This window comes from Hydra vulgaris, chromosome 09 (genome assembly GCF_038396675.1).
Source record: "Hydra vulgaris chromosome 09, alternate assembly HydraT2T_AEP".
Taxonomy (NCBI): domain Eukaryota; kingdom Metazoa; phylum Cnidaria; class Hydrozoa; order Anthoathecata; family Hydridae; genus Hydra; species Hydra vulgaris.
The window spans coordinates 11,062,501-11,084,062 of NC_088928.1; the positions used below are offsets into that span (position 1 = coordinate 11,062,501).

General features: G+C 26.4%; 2 protein-coding genes across 3 annotated transcripts in view; both read left to right on the top strand.

The window, feature by feature from the left end:
- LOC124811069 (mitochondrial import inner membrane translocase subunit Tim9) overlaps window positions 1-13,188 on the top strand; it is a 22,003-nt gene extending 8,815 nt beyond the window's left edge. For both annotated transcript variants that reach the window (XM_065804711.1, XM_065804710.1), the window contains exons 3-4: window positions 4,908-5,003; window positions 12,902-13,188. In XM_065804711.1, coding sequence (XP_065660783.1) covers window positions 4,908-5,003; window positions 12,902-13,009 — 204 coding nt within the window. In that variant the 3' untranslated portion in view covers window positions 13,010-13,188. The remainder of the gene's footprint in view (window positions 1-4,907; window positions 5,004-12,901) is intronic.
- A 557-nt stretch (window positions 13,189-13,745) lies between these two features.
- LOC100215355 (protein FRG1) lies at window positions 13,746-20,713 on the top strand. Its single transcript, XM_065804712.1, has 3 exons — window positions 13,746-14,153; window positions 20,020-20,239; window positions 20,386-20,713. Exons 1-3 carry the CDS (start codon window positions 13,793-13,795, stop codon window positions 20,594-20,596), a joined length of 792 nt encoding a protein of 263 aa, XP_065660784.1. The 5' UTR covers window positions 13,746-13,792; the 3' UTR covers window positions 20,597-20,713.
- Window positions 20,714-21,562: the final 849 nt, after the last annotated feature.

Here is a 21,562-nt window from a genome sequence, read left to right on the forward strand (position 1 = left end):
TTAAATATTCACTTAACAATCCTTGTATAATATTTTAAGGTATACTTTAGCAACGAGAGTACGAGAGTACTTTCCAAGTTTTAACAAAGAAGGTTCAATATCTAAAAAGAAAAAAAGGGGAAAAATACTTATTGGACTGCATCATTCAAACTGTTAAACACCCCAACTCTGTGATGATCTAGTCAGTGATATGTGGAAGAGAAATGGGAAGGCTCTATATTGTAGAGGGAATAATGAATCAGTTACAATCTAAAAAAGTCCTGGAACAAAGATTGTTGCCACAATTGGCAGAATGGTTTAGTCCAGATGAAAAAAAACCTTCATGCAGGATGGGGCACCATATCACATGTCAGTTAAAAAATATATATCAGAACAAAATATTCTATTACTTGATTGGCCAGGAAACTCTCCTGACTTAAATCCTATAGAAAATGTTTGGGCGCTCCTAAAGAAGCAAATATCTAAAGAAAATATTACAAATAAAGTGTATTAAATAGAAAGATGTCAAACTATTGAAATATATATTTCAATAGTTTGACATCTAAACTTACTGTGTGTGGTAAAAAAGGACTCTTAACAACTCTTTGTGTTTAAAAGTGACAAAATTAAGTACACTTTATTTAAAAACCAATAATTCAATTTAGGAAACTAATTTAATTTTCTTGTATTCTAAAATACCACAAAAATACAACTTTATAGATTGGAATGATTTTTTTTTTATAAAAATAAAAATCATTCCTATGTAGTAGTACTCCTTTGTGTACTACTACATCGGAATACTACATCTCAATGTATGTACTGAAGCTCCTAGCAGCAGGCTGTTTAAGAGTGACATCAAAGATGTTTATATATAGATATATATATATATATATATATATATATATATATATATATATATATTTTTGTTAGTTAGGTGCCCCAAGAAGACCTAGCGGTCTTGTCACAGAGCACTGCAGAAGTGCATTTAACCAAAAAGTTCACGCCTCCTTCCTTATCGTGACGCAAAAATAATTTTGACTTTCGTCCAACATTTCCGTGTTTTCTAAAAGTTGAAACCATTAATTTAATTACAAAAACGCAAATTTAATTGACCAGAATGTTTTTAAAAACATTCTGAATGCTTTTAAAACAATCTGAATGTTTTTAATAATATAAACAATGTTTTTATTTTAATTTTTTTTAATAAAATGTTTTTATTTTAATTTTTTTTACTGTAAATTATGCACGGAGTGTTGCTACATCGACTATCTTATAGCCTGACTTGCAATGGAGTGCTGCTACATCGACAGTTTGGTTGGGGTAGGCAGTCTATCAAGTAATAAAAAAAAAAAAATTCTGGTCTTGCATTTTAATTTTTACTTTTTGTCAACAAAATACGGAAAAACTTTCTGACAGGGATGCGGAGTCCCAAAAGGACTCCGGCTTTATATCTCTACTTTTTCCAAGTCTGTAGTTTCCAGTAGCTCTAAACATGTTTGTTGAGTTATGATCTGCTATAAGAATAAAATTCATGAGATTTAATGACTTGAAACTTATTGTTTTTAAGCCCGGAGACTTTGCCGACATTATACCTAAGGACTCAGGGTTCAAAAAATGATTGTTCCTCTAACCTAAAAATCTTAATTTTTTTCCTATCAGTAGTCCATAAACTTATTTATATTTTTAGAGCTCCTAGATAACAAAAACTAGGATGAAGTATTCTTTTTGTGACTTTCAAATTCGGAGTCCTTTTTGGGACTCCGCATCCCTGCTTTCTGACAACCAGTTAGGAGTTATATATATATATATATATATATATATATATATATATATATATATATATATATATATATATATATATATATATATATATATATATAATATATTCTATAGAGCATAAATTCTTGCTGTTTGTGAACCAACAGGAAAAACAACAAGAAAAAAACAGCAAAACAAACAAGCAAAACAAGAGCATAAATTCTTGCTGTGAAACAGCAAGAATTTATGCTCTACCTAAGATGCACAAACTTAGTAAAGATTCTTCTCTACCATCTTTTCGACCCATTATTTCAACAATTGGCACATATAATTATAAACATGCTAAACATCTTTCAGATTTATTAACTCCATATTTACCAAAACATTATACCACTTTTGACTCATTTTCATTCATTGAAGATTTAAAACAAGTTGACGTAACTAACAAATTTATAGTTCCTTATGATGTTGAAAAATATTTACTAACATTCCACTTGATGAAACTATAAATATAGCAACAGAATTGTTTTTTAAAGATGAAACTCGCTCAAAATATTTTTCTAAAACTCATTTAAAAAAATTACTTCAAATTTCAACGTCAGGTTCTCATTTCTTATTTAACGGAAAATTTTATAATCAATTAGATGGCGTTGCAATGGGTTCTCCTTTAGCACCAATTTTAGCTAATATGTTTATCGGTTTTCATGAACAAACGTGGAATAATAATTGCTCTTTCTCCATACCAATTTTTCATAAACGCTATGTGGATGACATAATAGCAATTTTTAATTTGTTTGAAGCGCAAGAATTCTTTAAACATCTTAATAGACAACACAAAAACTTAAGATTTACTTTGGAAAAAGAAAAAGACAACCAAATTCCATTTTTGGATGTTCTTATTAATAAGTCTAATTCATTCTCTACATCAGTTTATCACAAAAAAACATACACGGGTCTTTTACAAAATTTCTTTAGTTTTGTCCCTTCAAGTTACAAAGCTGGTCTTATACGTTGCTTGATTGATCGAACATATAAAATTAACAACACGTGGTTTGGATTTGATAAGGATATAAAAAATCTTTCTTTAGTTTTAAAAAATAATCAATTTCCGCAAAAAGTTATTGACACTGAAATTAAATTACATGTTGAAAAGAAAATTAATCCACCTGTTATAAATACTGTTGATAATACTAATATAAGATATTTTAAGATAATCTATTGGATTTTACTCAAACTTCACTAAGACTAAAATTGATAAAATTATTAAAAAGTATTGTAAAAATGTAATAATCAAGTTTATATTCACAACCGATAAATTAAAAAACAATTTTTGCATAAAAGATCCACTTCCTAAGATGCTTAAATCTAAGGTTGTCTACACATTTTCTTGTGCTGGCTGTAACACCAGTTATATTGGAGAATCTCCAGACATTTGACAACACGGATAAATGAGCACCTTACGAGTGACAAGCAATCGCATATTTTTAAACATTTAAATTCATCCATTAATTGTTAAAACACTAACTAATTATGATTGCTTTCAGATTTTAGATACTGCCTCTACCATTAACAAATTAAAAATAAAAGAAGCACTTCATATTAAATGGGAAAATCTTTCTTTAAATAAACAAACATCTCATTATATTATAAATTTATCTATCTAACTTACTATATTATTATTATTATTATTATTAATATTTTAATATTAGGAAGTTTATTTAGTCATAATTTGTAATATAATTTTTAATTGGTTTGTAACAAGTTTATTTGTCTGTTAATTTTTTCTCTGTATTGTCTTCAGTTTTTAAATTTATTTACCAGAGTTTTAATTGTAAATTAAATCTTTTGAAAATGTAGTATGACTACGAAACATGTCAAGAATAAAATATATTGTGATTTTTATTAAAATTTTTACAAATTTATATGTATATATTTATATATATATATATATATATATATATATATATATATATATATATATATTTATATATATATATCAGGCTTGGACAGGACTGGTGTGCGATCGCACGCTGTAACTGACCATGCTTATAATATTTTTTCTTTACAAGTTGACCACGGCAGTTTTGATGTTTAAACAATTTAAAAGCTATTTAAAAAGTTGTTACATTTCAAATAACTTTTAATTGTTGATCTTTTCTAAAGATTTTAGTTTACATGAAGGTATTAAAAAATAATTATAAGGATTGTTTAAAATAAACATGTTTTGTGTATAATAACAAATAATGTTATTTAAATTATGTACAATTTAAAAATAATAAATATAACCTTTTTTAGTAATTTAAATAAAAATTTTTCATTCATTAAACAATTATTAGAAGTAATTTGTAAAAAGTGTTTTGCTTTAATAAAACATTTCAAAAGATAATCTTCTAATCTTAAACGCAATTATAATCGTAACAAAAAGTTATTTTCGCTTCGAGCTTGAGTTTTTTAAGTTAAATTTAGTGCTTCTTTTTCATAAGGAATTGTTTTCTTTTTCAAATTTTTTTTTTCTAAATTTTCTTCCCATTTTAAGTTTAGCAAAAGTTTTTTTTTTGAGCGCGTTTCTAAAATTATCTAAAAATCACGGTAACTTCTAAACAGTCGTGGTCAAATTGTCAAAAAGTAAAATCATTTGCGCTGTCAGCAATAGTGCTCGATCACACGCCATTCCTGTCCAAGCCTGATATATATCAACCCTTGGAATTAGGGTCAGCATTCGGCAGTGTAGACTTAAATATCAACTAAAAGTGTTTAAGGTCGGCAAAAAATCGCCAGCCTTGTTTTCTATGTTTTATGACAATTTTTTTTACCAACCTATAGCAGTTTAAGGTTGGCAATTCATTGCCAACCTCATTTTTTTCTAATTCTGAAAGCTGATATATACATATATATATATATATATATATATATATATATATATATATATATATATATATATATATATATATATATATATATATATATATATATATATATATATGTATATTATTATTGTTATCATTATTATTTATATTAAATATAGAGATGATACAATTATGTATATAAAATTTATCTTAAGCTACTTAAAAAATGTTTTATTAATTTTAATGTGAATATAAATTTTTTGTGTCATTTCTTTATATGGATAGTCAAGTTATAATTTTTTTTATGCATCTATTGTTTTTAAGTTGAAGACTTTTCTAACAACATACAATAAACTTGCAGAGACATGTTTTCTTGATTGCATACATGATTTTACTTCCAGAACAACAAGTTCAGCTGAGGTATGACACAATTTGTTTTGTATGTTATAAAATTAGAATTTGTTTACTTAAAAATTACTTAATTTTTGTGATCTTTAATGCTTTTGTACTACCATCAAACTTAAGCATTGTGTGTTAATATCTAGCTGTTTTGACAAGCTAGTTGACTTTGTACTGTTCTAAATTGAAAAGTAATTCAATCATCTTCACAAAGCTTTATTTGACATGCTGGAAGGTTTACAGATAGTAGAAACAGAGGCGTGGTGGTCCATATTATGGGGGATTCCCGCATGGGCTTTTCACTTTTTTATCTAAATACTGGCCTTTTGGCAAATTTTTTCTACTTTTGGCAAATTTTTCTACTTTTTAAAGAAATTCCACAATTATTTACAATATTTATGTTTGCACAAATTAAATTTTATTAATCCCTAGATTTTAAGCCTTCAACTTTGAGCGCAATTATATTAGTATTTTGCATAATAATAATATTGCTCTGAAATCAAAGTAAGTATTTTAAGATGTATTATGATATTTTTTTCATAAGAAAAATTATGAACCTATAAACGGTTTTTAACGATTGCAATGTTGACAAAATAAATTTAAAAAGTCCGCAGACCCATATTATTATTGTTGGACATAAATTAATTTAATTTAAAATTTAACCCCAAAATATTTTTTTAAATGAATTAATACGCAGTACTTATAGTGATGAAATGAATTAATACGCAATTACTATATAGTAATTGTATTGCATTTTAATTCATTTAAGAAAAATGTTTTGGTGTTAAATTTTAAATTAAGTTACATATAAATAAGTATCAAACTCATGTTTTGCGTTTTTGTAGCGTTTCGAAACAGATATAAACTTGTTTTATAATAAATAAAGTTTTTTATTTTTATACAGTTTATATTGTTGTATGTAAATAAACAAATCACTCCGTAATATCCTGTCCTCAGACAGATTAAAAAAAGGATGATGGCTGTGCAAAAAGTACATTTAAAGAAGATATGTTTTATGCAAACTTTGAATTATGAACTATATAAATACATAAATAAAACCTTTTAAAAATAGCGTAAAACCATACTATTTAAGGTAGCAGATCCCCTTGAAATAAAGTTGCTTAAATTGTTGTAATGGAGCATCAATTGCAATTAAATTATATTTTATATCAATTAAATATTTTTATTATTATTTTGAAATTTTGAAAAAAAAGTAACCAGGGAGTAGTTAGACATTTAAGCAGCGATTTTGAAAAATTTTCAAACAAGATTATAAAAGTTTGGTAAATGCTACTGACTCCAAATTTTCAAGCTATGTTAGGAAAACTATTAACTAGGGTTTCAACCACTTTTGTGTATAACAGGTAAATATTTCAAAAGATAATAAAATAAAAGATTTTTTTTTTAAATTAGTAAAATTAAGTACCTAAAAAAATAAAAAATTGTACTTAATATAAAAATTAGACCTTTGTTGAAGTACAAACCCCAGACAACACATCAAGGAACATTTCCTGAAAATTTCAAATCAAAATCTTCATTAGAAGTTGAGAAAATGTGTTTAATGTGTTGCAAAGTATAAAAAAAATGAAACACAAGAAAAATGCTTTTACAGATTTTGTAATAAAAAAATAAATAAAATTATTATCATTCTAAAAACCACCAGCAGAGTATGATGTTCCTTCTTCATTTTCTTTATCTATGAATCCTTTTTTTATTGCTCTCAGCACCTTTCTTCTACTGATACCTGCTGTGGAAGTCTTTTTGGTCATATAACCTATTCGAGTTGAATTTTTTTAAACTGTCCCAATGTGCATAAATCGACCGGTTTTTATCTGCAGTTTTATAAAAACTTCATATAGCCCAGTTGCTCCATCATTAAACTCTAAAACAGCAGATGATACAACTATTTCAAGAGTACTTCGACTAACATAAACATCTTTAGGACATTTTTTCCAAATGAAGTTGTTGATCGCTTTGTTATTATTTTGCGTCTGTCCATGCAAACACTTGGATAATAATTCATCTCTGCTTAAATCTTGAAAGATAGGTTTTTAAATTTCTGTTATTGCTAATGGAAAATTTAATTTAGCTTTGTAATTCGATTTACCTGTAAATTTATTTGACTGCCACATGCACCAGCTGTTTATACATCGAAGATAAAATTTATGCCGTTCAGTTTGATCAATAATATTTGAGTTATGGAAAAGTGTTGCCCAAATACTCTTTTTCATTTCATAAATGCTGTTGAAATTTTGTCTTATTGCAGTACCATAATAGTTCTGCAAAGTATTTATGGCTTTATCTGTTAATCGTCCTTTACCCATTATTTTTCATCAGACAGTATATTTAGTTTCATTAATTGACGCAAGTTTTGCAGTCGTGTTCCCAAATGCTTTTGAACATGCCAAATACACTCTTTTTTATCAATACTAACATTAGGTCCATATGGTTCAGACTTAATAACATCATTAAACAAGAATGTGTCTCCATCTCCAATATAAGATATATACCTTAGTTTGTGCTTCTCCACAGATTGTCCAAACATTTCAATGGCACCCACAGATTCCATTGATCCTGAAAATTTTATGTGGTTATTAAGACAATTGTGATTATTTTGCCAGTTATTATAACCAGGTTCATTCTTTCTTTTGTTCCAATATTCGTAACCTTTGCATTGTTTTGATAAAACAAAATGATCTATACATTATTTGTTGATATCAAAGTTACAACACCGTTAATGGATGTATAACCTCTTTTTTGCCATGTACCGTCTACAGAAACATGGCATCAACAATACTTACATTATGACTGTTATCATCCAACAAAACAATATCATATATCTCTTTTGCAGCATTCAACATGCAACTATTAGCTGCTTCAACATAAGCACTGTGGGGTGACTTTTTAATTTTACCATAGTTTTTTTTTGTCATTGGTCTTGGCATATTCATGCAACGATTAAATGATTCTATAGAAGTATAACCTTTTCCTATTTCTCGAAAAGCAACAACAATTTGTGCATTGACTTCTGCACTTCTTTTATTTACTACTAAAGTTTGGAATGTAATATAACTTCGTCACAGTTTTTACAAAAAATTTCAAATTGCAAGCAAAATCCCATTTTTTTTCTTAAGGTTTTTGCAAAATAATCTTATTTCCACATTCAGGAAAATATACTTGCTAAATAATCTTTTTAAGATAGAAAAGTTCATAATAAAGTTATAATTGTTTTCATAATCATCATTCTTATCCTCGACATTTTGAGTAGTATTCATTTTCGAAAATAACTTCTTTGCACTTGAACAACATGCAATTGATAAAGGTAAAGTATTTTTCTGTTTTTCGGAACTAAGGAAGTCTAAAAACTAAGGTGAACTAAAACATAATTACTTAAAAAACTAAATTAAATTACAAGTAAGAGTTTTCATATTACCAATCTCTGTTAGATTCTGCATCGAAATCAAATTAAAAAAATTTTGTAAATTTTTTTGATTTTTGTAGGGGTCTGCTACCTTAACGAATTTATTTTAATTGAGGTGTGAGAATGCCACAAATATTTTCAAATACAATTTCATATTACACCTTAACAATTTACTTATTTAAGACACGTTTTTATTACTATTAATTATAGGTAAGTTTAAAATAAATTATAAAGATTCCATAGCTTTAAATTTTTTATTTTCATTAATTTAATTTTGTTTTATTTTTGAAATGAAAAAACAATAAAATAGCATTTTTGGAAAAAATATGAAATACTTCCAATTAAGTAACTGCTAAATGAAACTACGTTATAAAAACTTTTATGTTTAAATTATGTCAATAACAGCACCATTTTGAGTTTATGCGAAAATGTTAAAAAAAGTTAAAACACCGAATTAAACAAAAGCATAAACTATCTATAAAAAGAATTTCTAATTTATGAAGATTTTCAATATTTATTTTACAAAAAAAATTATATATAATTTAAATAAATTTATATTATTATACAATAAAATATATATCATTATATAGTAATAGGAAAACTGAAATCTTTGATTTTTGATTTTGTGTTAGGCTATGTTCTTCAAACAGTAAAATACTAATTGTATTTGCTTGCGGTAAATTGTGTTAGAAAATCAGAACAAAAACGTGGTCGCTGCATCGTATTGTTAACATTTTTTATTTTGAAGTATTACAAACAATATTAGTAATTACAAATCACAAATACAATAATTAATAATTACAATATTAATAATTACAAATTACAATATTATTAATTACAAATGTATCACAAACATTATTAATAATTACAAGTGTTATCTCAACTTGCTAGTTTGTATTGATGATTTGTTAGAATTAGGTCAGTTATTATATATATATATATTAATATATATTTATATATATATATATACATCTTTTTTTTCGTATGGGCCTTTACATCAAGCATATATGGTAAAATACCGCATATATAGGCCTTTTAATAAAAATCCCGCATGGGCTTTTTAGAGCCACCTGAGTAGAAATACTATGTTGTCCTAGTGCTGAGCCATGTGGCAAATCGCTTTTTTTTTTCTACACTTGTCTTTTATTTCAACAAGAAATGTTTGTGTGGCTCTTTATCAAATGTTTTTGAATTTCTTCATAAATAACATGGACATTTTTAGTCAATTTTATTTTTTGTTATTTTATCTCTTACTTCATGCAGGCTCATGAAGTAAGTACAAGCCTGCATGAAGTAAGAGATAAAATAACAAAAAATAAAATTGACTAAAAATGTCCATGTTATTTATGAAGAATTCACTTGCATTTAATGGTTAATTGGATGAACAACTTTTTAAAATGTTTTAAAATTTCATTTTTTTCTAAGGTCTGATGAAAAAAATTAGTTCTTTTATTACAGTATGTAACTAGTTCTTAAATGAAATTTTCTAGAATTCTACATGTAACTGCAGTTATTTACATATAACTGCAGTTTTTTTAAATGTAATTTTTTTTTTTTTTTACATACAACTGCAGTTTTTGCTTCTGGTGGTAGTTCTTCTAATTATTTAAAATTCTTTTTTAAAAGTTTTTTTCTAATGATTAGTTTGTTATGATTTTTCATAATTTTAGCATTTTAGCTTGAGAGACTTCTTGCGGATGATTCTTAGTGACAGTGTGATTACTAAAAAGAGTGTCTAAAAACTCTTCATTGGTTGAAAAGCAGTACATGTGTGTGTGTGTGTGTGTGTATCTGTATATATTTTTGTGATGTACTGATTAATCGTCATCGGTTTAATTGGTTACTTTTGCACAATTGGTATCGACATCAACCTTTTTTTATTAATATACTGATTTTCCAACCGATGGCATATTAATACTTTTATCCTGCATTATGCTAATAATTGAATAATAAAAAAACTAAACTTTATGCATTACTTAGAGTTTTTTTGAGAAATTATTTATTTTGACTTTGTTTACAAGCAATATTGTTTATTCTTAAGATGATGTTTATTAGTTTTAATTCAACAGCTGAATGTACTTATACTTTTATTACCATAATGTTGTTTTTAGAATAATTTTATTTATAAGTAACCTATTTAAACATTGTTATCTACATGTGTTCAAGTATAGCCTACTATATTTTTATTTATTTATTTTTATTTTAATTCACCTCCCCAAGACCATGAAGGCCACTCCAGTCGAGGAAACTATTTTGGTTATGGTTACAACCTCTCAACTTTATAACTCTGAAACACAAACCTTGACGAATAATCTAATCAACATCAGTGTTTTCAAATAATTGCTGAATACTATATGTATAGAAATCCTTTGCGTATTTCTTCACACTAAAAATTTGTATTGATAATTTGATGATAAAGTAATTAGTGTTTTTATTGACATCAATTCCAACAAAAGGTTTTGATACTGGCAATATTTTATACCAATGATTACATGCCACAGTTCTACAAAATAGTAATTGAGGATAAGCCATTGTTTTTAAAAATGTTTGTTTCAACCTCTATTTAAAATAAATTTTATAGTCATTTTATAGTCAGTGTTTTATATATATATATATATATATATATATATATATATATATATGCATATATATATATATATATATATATGCATATATATATATATATATATATATATATATATATATATATATATATATATATATATATATATATATATATATATATATATATAAGTTTAATTTTGGTGTGAGCATATATTCAGCAATAGTGCTCGATGAATGATATCAGAGCTATATAATTGATATTTTGACGAGATTAAAAAAATAACTACATAATTTTTAAAAGTTTCATGCGTTTAGCAATCATCAGGTAAAAAATACATTGTTTTTTTCGTTAAAAAATATACTCAATAAACATCGTGGCGTTCAAAAACAATTATAAAACTATAACTATTTGCGAGCATTTGGTTTTTTAATCTTTGGGCTCGTGGTTGTCAAGCAAGAACTTGTTTTCGTGACGGCACTTAGAAATAATTTCTGTTTTTTTATTTAATAATTTTTGCTTTCCTTTGTATGATATTATGCAAAGTTTTTCATGAAGGCAAAGCAAGCATTTTTTTGTTACGTTGCTGTAGGCGGGGACTTTTTTAATTATTGACCAAGTTAGTTTTGGTGTTATTTTTAAGTTTTCTTTTATCTGCCATATATACTTTAAAAGGTTGGTTGAATTTTTCATCTTTTTATTTGTGAATGAGTGTTTGTGGTTAGCCCATCTTTTCTTCCATTCGCCTTCTGCTAGACTAATATATACTTTTTCTGGGGTGTTAGGGGGGGGGGATACTATACATTTATAAATAACATTAGAGGCTCTACATTTTTCTATTATAGGGCAGTTTTCTTTCTTTATACAATTGCAGGGTGGGTATTCTTTTGGTCTTTCTGAACTAATTTTCTTGTTGTGGCTTTTTCTTGTGGTGCAGCTATAACTCAATTTGATGGTGTTTCGATTGAATAGTTTACTTAGGGGGTGGGATGTTGGAAAGTGTTTGTCGATTAAGTTTAGGAAGATATGTCCGACATTGGTAGAGACGCTTTTACTGTAAGGGGGGTTAAACCATATAATAGTTCTTTTTCTTGTCTTTTTTTCTCTTTTTTGGGGGTTATACTTTAAATTAAAATTAGTGAAGCCATTTCTTCTTAGTTCATCTTCGTATTCTGGTATAGATAAATTAAATGTTTTTTCATTCGAGGAATTTTGTGATAATCTGTTGTTGATAGAGATGGAAATTTGCTTTATTATTTGCGGAGGGTGGTTGGATTCAGAGTGGATGTAACATAGATAATCATTTGGTTTTTTGAAAGGTTGGTAGGAGCTTTTTTCTAAGTTAAAGGATACATCTAAGAAGTTGACTGCGGGTAGGTTTGTTTGGATCTCTATTTTAAAACCGATCGTTTTTATAACTTTAATTATGTTTTTTCATATATATATATATATATATATATATATATATATATATATATATATATATATATATATATATATATATATATATATATATATATATATATATATATAGTACTCTTATATGTTGTCAGAAAGTTTTTTCCATATTTTGTTGACAAAAAGTAAAAATAAAAATGCAAGACCGGAATTTTTTTTTTATTAATTAATAGACTGCCTGCCCCAACCAAACCCTCAGTCGATGTAGTTGCACTCCCTTGCGAGATAAAAATTAAAAATAAAAACACGTTTGTGTTGACGTAAGAATCATTTTTTCCGCTCTTCCCAAATGCAACAATTTATATATATATATATATATATATATATATATATATATATATATATGTATGTATGTATGTATGTATGTATGTATGTATGTATGTATGTATGTATGTATGTATGTATGTATGTATGTATTTAATAAATCTTTTTTTGTTGTTTAGTTTTTTATGACTTTTTTTTGTTTGTGGTTTGTAGAACACATGTGCCATCAACTGTACAGAAAAATTTTTAAAGATGGCTCAAAGAATTGGTATTCGTTTTCAAGAAGTGCAGGAACTAAACATATCTGGTGGAGCAAAATGAAAGATATCAATACATAATGTTATAGGAAATTATATTGTATTGTATTTTGAATTTCCTCAAAATAATCTGGTGGTTTGGCTATGACCAGAAAAAGACTCTTTTAAGCCAATTTGTTCAACTATTTTTTGTAGTTAAAAAGTTAATAATAAATAGTTAATAAAATAATCAAAAACCTTTTATTTCAGTTTCATTTTTTAAATCTTAATTTTATATTTTATTGGTTTTTATATATCAAAATGTATCATTTATTTGTCAAATTGTAATGCCCATATATATATATATATATATATATATATATATATATATATATATATATATATATATATATATATATATATATATATATATATATATATATATATATATATATATATATATATACATATATATATATATATATATATATATATATATATATATATATATATATATATATATATATATATATATATATATATATATATATATATATATATATATAGATATATATAAATAAACCTCATATCTATTTTTTTCAATCTTGAATCTCTTTAAAAGGCTAATTATATTTTACCAAAAAATGTTTTCTTAAGGATTTATGGTCTAAACAATTTATTATCAGTAAAAAAAAATTAGTTTTTTTAGTTTTTTTGTTTTTAGATTTTAGTTTATGTGGTTCCTATGTTTATAAACTCTTAATAGTTTTATTACAGTCTTTTACTGATTGCAACTGACTCTTGTTTATATAAATGATTTATCTGATGTTAGTATGTCAGAATATTATATATTGTTATTTAGTATAATATGGCAGAGTACAAACAAGTGAAAATCGGAAAACTTAAATTAAAAGGTTTTTCTGATAAAAAGAAAAAAAATTCCAAAAGAAAGTGTCAGGATGGTAGTGAAAGCAGTGTGTCATCAGAAATTGTTCCAAATGATGATGCTCATCTTCATGGTGGATGGTGGCCAATAACAAGTTTTGATAAATTGACTGGCGGAAATGTTGCTATACAGTGCTATACGAGTGCTTATTTATTTGCTGTTGACAATGGTACATTAAGATTGGGATCACTTCATAGTGGTTCTGATGATGGTCCTTTACAAGAAGAGATTTTTACTATGATTCGTTTATCAGATAATAAAGTGGGATTTAAATCTGGGTACGGTGAGTTATTGTTTGTAAATGTGTGCATGCTTATATTTTGTTTGTGACAATGAGTTGTATACAAACACACACGCACACACACACACATATATATATTTAGTATGTAGTGTTTGCTTTGCTTTTTAAAATATCATGAAAACCCCTTTGAACCTTGAGGAACCCCTGCTACAATTGATAAGGAAGGATTTAATAATCTCAAAGATGTTACCTGATACACCGCAAGAAGTATCAGTAGAACTAGAAAATCAAAATCAATATTGATGACCAGAAAGTTAGTTTTTAAATTTAAGATGAGAGATTAAATGTTTGTTTCAAGATGAGAGATTAAACTTTGCTTGTGATAGAAAGAAGACTAATGGGATGGTAGTTAAAAGAATCAGATTGCTCTCCAGCGAGATTATTTTGAAAATAGGGATAACAGATGCCACTTTCCAGCGTGCTGAAAAAACATGGACTCTGATAAGCATGTTAAATAGTTTGAAAATATACATGACAGCTTCAGAGAACACTTCTGCAAGACTATAACAAGTATGTTGTCCGGACCATAAGCTGTAGAAGAATCTAAGCAGGAAATCACTTTAGATACAGAAACTAGAGTGATGCGAATCTCAAGCAAAGGATCAATTTGTTTTTTGGCTATATCCGGTAGAACTCGACTTGTGGAATCAAGTGATGATATTCACGAGATGTTCTTAGCAAACAGTTCACCTTGATCTTTATCTGAGGTAACAAACACGATAGATATGAGTGAAATGGTTACAATAGGAAATTGCATCAGTACAATGAGAAGAAAACCATCGAGAAAAGTGAGTTAATGTAAAGAAGCTAAGCTCTGACTATGATCAGAAACATGACGTAAAAATAAATAAGTAAATGATTTGGATTGTCTGGAAAGCGAGTTGGAAAGTTAACTATTTGGGTTAGAGATTCAGAATAGCAAAAGTTGTGGGCTTTAACACCTGCAAAGTCACTGATTCTAGAACCAAGCCATTAAGTGTGATCATGGGCGCCCGCAGGATTTTTTATGTTTCAGATACAACACTTTCATGCATCATGCAAGCTCTAAACTTAAGTATGTTCATACCTATACCAAATAAAGAGGCCTTGAAAAAAATGGGCTGGTGGAAGCCTGGGAACAAAAAAGGGCACTGCTGTAGTAAAATTTTCAACTTAACTATCTTAAACTAAATTTAAATTCATCAACAGATTTTAAATTTCGTAGAAAATTATTCTAAGTTAGAAAAGTTATGACCATGCAAATTTTCTGACCCCTCAAAATGAAGGGGTTATTAATTTTGCATGGTTATAACCACTCTTTCCATGGGTCAAATAAATTTCAGTAGATTTTCCCAGAGTTGTTACGACATAATATGTTTGGCAGATCTGTCGACATATTTTAAGACATATTTTCTGCCGACATAAAATATGTCCCACATATTTTCGATTGACATATTTTGACATAATTTTATGTCTGAATTATTTTCTGCTGACATAAAATATGTCAGACATATTTTCTGTTGACATTTTTTGACATAATTTTATGTCTGAATTATTTTCTGCTGACATAAAATATGTCAGACATATTTTCTGTCGACATATTTTGACATAGTTTTATGTCTGAATTATTTTCTGCTGACATAAAATATGTCAGACATATTTTCTATCGATATATTTTGACATAATTTTATGTCTCAATTATTTTCTGCTGACATAAAATATGTCAGATATATTTTCTGTCGACATATTTTGACATAATTTTATGTCTGAATGATTTTCTGCTGACATAAAATATGTAAGATATTTTTTCTATGGACATATTTTGACATAATTTTATATCTGAATTATTTGCTGTTTGATATTCTTGAAAAAAAAATCAATCTAACAAATTTATTGCGCATTTCAACTTATTTTACAGAGTTAAGTAAAAATAGTTTAACAAATTTGTTGCTTTTTTGCAATCAATTATAATTGAAGGTCAACAAAAAAAATTTTTTTTTCTGGTGCCGAGCAAACAATTTGTTTTTTGGATTGCATTTCACATTTTGATTTCAAATATGCAACTCATTTTTTACCATCACATCAAGTTGTAAAGATATTTGGGTTCAGATTTTTAATATTTGGGGTAAAGTCCCTAATATTGTCAAAAAAAAAGTTGTTCAAAAGTATGTCAACTTGGGTCTCGAAAAAAGCGTGTTTTAGAAGATAGTATAGAGATTTTGGAAAACACAAAAATTTTTCCTTAAAATTTTTTGGCAAAAAAATTATTTGAAAAAATGCTAAAGACTCTTAAAAAAATGTCAACAAAATGTTTTTCAGCAATAATACAAAAAATACTTATTTTTATTACAAACGAATAACATCTTTAAAATCTCTATGAAAATACGCTTCTTTTGAGACTCAGGTTGACATACTTTTGAACAACTTTTTTTTCGACAATATTAGGGACTTTACCCCAAATTCTAAAGATTTGAACCCAAATATCTTTACAACTTGACGTGATGGTAAAAAATAATTTGCATATTTGAAATCAAAATAAGAAATCCTACATAAAAAACAAATTGTTTTCTTGGCACCAGAAAAAAATTTTGTTTTCGTTGACCTGTGTTATGCTTCATAAAACTTTTATTTTAAATCCTATTAGCAAATATCTTTTGTTTCAAAAATGTCTTTTTTATCATTTTTAGAGATGTATCATTTGATAGTATTGACAAAGTATTTTTAGCGATGTATCATTTGAGAGTATCAACTAGTATTGATGCATCATTTGATAGTATTTGATAGTATTGATTAGTATGGATTAGTATTGGCGATTTCCCTTATTAGAATGTAAAAACCATCTCAAACTGAGTTTTTATAACTGAAAATGGTTTTTATTAATATGACTAAACTTAAAATTATTCTCTTGATTAAAATAATATTTAAAAAAAAACATTTTTAGTTATTTTTAACTAATAGTTGATTCATTTAATAAATTATTCTCCATTTTTGACTTTAAATCGTAAGGAAAACGAAAAAAATAATTATTCCAATATATATTTCACTCAAAACATTTTATGCAAGTTTATGGCAGTTAATTATGCTCTTATAATGCAATTGTCAATTATTTTATTGTTAAATAAATCATAACTATTATAACTAAAAGTATATTATTTGTAATTAGTTATAAATTATTACCGGTTAGTCTTCTTAATATGAATTTAATGAGCTGAATATAACTTTTGTGAAATATTTCAAATTCTTCAGCTTAAATGAATTTAATTTGGCACGAATTTTTTGAAATTCTGTGAACCGTTTTTTTCATAGAATCTTTTAAATTCAATTTTTCATAATGAAATCTTTTTCAGGATCAACTAATAATTAAAAATAACTGAAAAATTTTTTTTTTGTATTATTATTTTAATCAAAGAAATAATTTTAAGTTTAGTCATACTAATAAAAACCACTTTCAGTAATAAAAACTCAGCTTGAGATGGTTTTTATATTCTAATAAGGGAAATCGCCAATACTAATCAATACTATCAAAAATTATCAAATGATGCCTCAATACTAATCAATATTAGTCAATACTATCAAATGTCAATATTAGTCAATACTATCAATGTCAATATTAGTCATAATCAATAAATAAGTCAAAAAATGCCAATATTAGTCAATACTATGAAATGATAAATCGCTAAAAAGGGCAGAAAAAGACCTTTATGAAACAACTGATGTTTGCTTATAGGGTTTAAAGTAAAAGTTTTATGAAGCATAATTGATTGCAAAAAAGCAACAAATTTGTTAAACAATTTACACTTAACTCTGTAAATTAAGTTGAAATGCGCAACAAATTTGTTAGATTTTTTCTTCAAGAATATCAAACAGCAAATAATTCAGATATAAAATTATGTAAATATATGTCGATAGAAAATATGTCTGACATATTTTATGTCAGCAGAAAATCATTCAGACATAAAATTATGTCAAAATATGTCGATAGAAAATATGTCTGACATATTTTATGTCAGCAGAAAATAATTCAGACATAAAATTATGTCAAAATATGTTGACAGAAAATATGTCTGACATATTTTATGTCAGCAGAAAATAATTCAGACATAAAATTATGTCAAAATATGTCGACAGAAAATATGTCTGACATATTTTATGTCAGCAGAAAATAATTCAGACATAAAATTATGTCAAAATATAACAATAGAAAATATGTGGGACTTATTTTATGTCGGCAGAAAATATGTCTCAGACATATTTGACAGATAACAACCCTGGATTTTCCTCCTGCATAAATAAATGTGAATTGTTGTTCAGGTTTAATATACTTTATAAGCATTTTTGAACAAATAAACTTCTTAAGGTGAGTTTATTATTTAACTTGTTTGAGTTGTCTCATCATCTTTGTCATCAACATAAACGCATACAGTATGTTCCTCAATGCAGTTTTATTTATTACAAGACTTTTCCAACACAACAAGAAAAAAATCTAATTAGCAGGTGCACACAGATATATTGAAGAGCTTATCTTTTTTGCAAAATGATACTCCTTAATGAAAACAATTCTCCTTATGATAAAAAAACATTAATTTTTGAAACTTGCATGTAAGCAATTCAGCCATATTTTATTGGCTTCTTAAAATATTAGTGCTAAGTTTGATTTGCAGTTTCAACAAAAAGTTTATTGGTTACTGTATAAATTTAAAATGAGGTATTTTAAATCAAGGCTACTAGGCATAGAATAAAATCTTTAAAAAACTTAAGTTAAAAATAATCTTGCATTACCTAACAAAATTAACTCTAAATTAAGACTTGCATGCAAGTCCTTATTTTAGGGCTAAATTAAGAATGCATAGCTCCTTTTTACAGGAAACCTGACATTTGGCGAAACTAAAACAAACAAAATTGTGAAAAAAATCTTTTTTCATTAATTATTTATGAGATATTAATGATTAATATTGAAGCCTTAAAAAACGAAAACTTGTGTTGGTAAAATAAGCTTTAAAGCAATTTGAATTTCTATCGTTCAAATTTAGCATTTAGCAATTTAGCAACCTTGTAGAAAATACTACATGCAATGTTAGAAAAAATTTAAACATTTCCAACAGTAATAAAGAAATTGTAACTATTGAAATGATAATAAAATATATGATTAGAAAAGTTGAATTTACTTCCTAGACAAATTGTTCACTTGTGGTCAATTGCGCTACTAAAACTCACTTCTGGTGAATTATGCTACTAAAAGTCACTTGTGGTGAATTGTGCTACTAAAAGTCACTTGTGGTGAGTTGTGCTACTAAGAATTATATCTAAGATATCTATCTTAAGAATAATATAATAAGAATAAAGGACTTGGTACTAAACCTAGAATTTTGTTTTCCCTTGTGTTTAAAAGTTTGATTTCTGTAATTGTGTGTTAAATACAGAATTTTTAAAAATAATACTAGAAGTACCTTTGAAAGAGGGTTAAGGGGGGGAGGGGAGCATCCAAAAATTATCTATTTTGTTCTAAAATCTATTTTAAAACTTATTTTATTCATTAATTTTTGAAAATATTTTTTTTTTGACTTTAAATTTCATCCATTATAACTGAATTTGTTTATTGCTAGAATTTTCATTCGTTATTAATAATTTATTTTATATAGCAACAGTTTTTAAGTGTCCCAGCATTTTTTTATCAAAGTTTTCAAATATTTTGATGCTTGAGTGTGTTGAAAGCTTGAGACAAGTTGAATTTATTCAAGTTTTATATCTTAATAGTCATTAATTTATAAAGTTATTAAGTTTAATTTTAATCATGATTTTTCTTTTTTTTAATAAAGCTTAAATATTTTTTATTCTTTGAAATTATTTTATACGCCATTATTAAATTCAGGTAAGTATATCTCTGTCAATGCACGTGGCGATGTACTAGCTCGTTCAGATGCTGTTGGACCTCAAGAACAGTTAGAAGTAGTGATTGAAAATGGTAAAGTTGCGTTGCAAGGACACAACGGATATTTTCTCACGTTTACTGATGATGGTGAGGTTAAGTCCTTGAGTAGAGTCGCCAAAGAAAAAGAAATTGTTTTTCTTCGAACCAATGCTTCCAGAAAGTAATTTGTCTTTTTTACTAAAATGAAAATTTCTTTTTAATAAAGCCTATTTATTAACTTATTTTTATTTTTTGCTTTTATTTTTGATTTTACTTTTTTGGGCTATTTTATTTTCTTTGTTTATGTTTATGATAACTGTATTTTAGTAAGAAAAAGAAATTATCTGAGGATGAAATCGTTGATGTTAGAAAATGTGAAGTCAGCTATGTGAAGCAGTTTCAAAGTTTTGGAGATCACAAAGTAAAGTTACACCAAGGTCCAAAATCTAGTCTTGAAAAAGCTCGAAATGTTGGAAAGTTGCATGAAGCAATGCTTGATCGCAGAGAAAAAATGAAATCCGATCGTTATTGTAAATAATTTTTGATACTTGTTTCAGTACTTTACACAATTATTAAACTTCTGTATTTATTATTCAGGGTCCTGGGACCTGATTTTCTAGTTATAAAGGAAATATATAGTATATAAAATATTAAATATGTTAAAACCGAATTGAAACATCCGAATTTTTTTAAATTATGATCTTTGTTACAGTCATTATACAAGTATATAAGAAAAAAACTATTTATACTTATAAATGAAGATTTTGTTAAAAAGTAAAGAATACGGAAACACGAAGAAGACAATGAGGTCTCGCTAAAATAAAATGCGTTAACTAATTGTTCGCTGGCAAAAGATCATACGTGCGTTTATGTGATACATGAAGTTTAACCCTTTTGCGACTGAGTTAAAAACAGTTATGATTGCGCGTAAAAAACAAACTAAGATAATGATCAATTAAAGTAGTATAAAAGTAGTAAAATAAAAACTACTTGTCAGAATTTTACAAGTAAGACCTAGTTTTTTTTTGTCGAAGAGTTGGCTTTCAGAATATTAAAAAATTTTTTATATTATCATAGTTACGTGATCAAAATATACAATGTTGAAATTAACAAAAGTATATAGTTTCTTTATGTAACTTTAAATAAGTAAAGAAGAAATAGAAAAACATATCGGATATTAAATAAAAGAGGCATTTATAGTGGTGATCAAACAAAAAAAATCACCATTATCATGGAAAAAAATATTAAAGATCTTATTTATATCAGTAAAATTTAATCTATTTTTAGTCACTTTTTAAAATTGATTTTTGAGCGACATATAAATGCAATTAACAAACGGTTTGAAGTATTAACTTAAGAAACTATTCACACTTCAAAGATAAATTTAAAGTTTTCCCCAATTGCTATAGATGTTTTGAAATATAATTATTTATGAACCGCCATGCCGGTCACTCGTTATTTAGAAACAAATTTTATGAACCGCCATACGGGTCACTCGTCACAA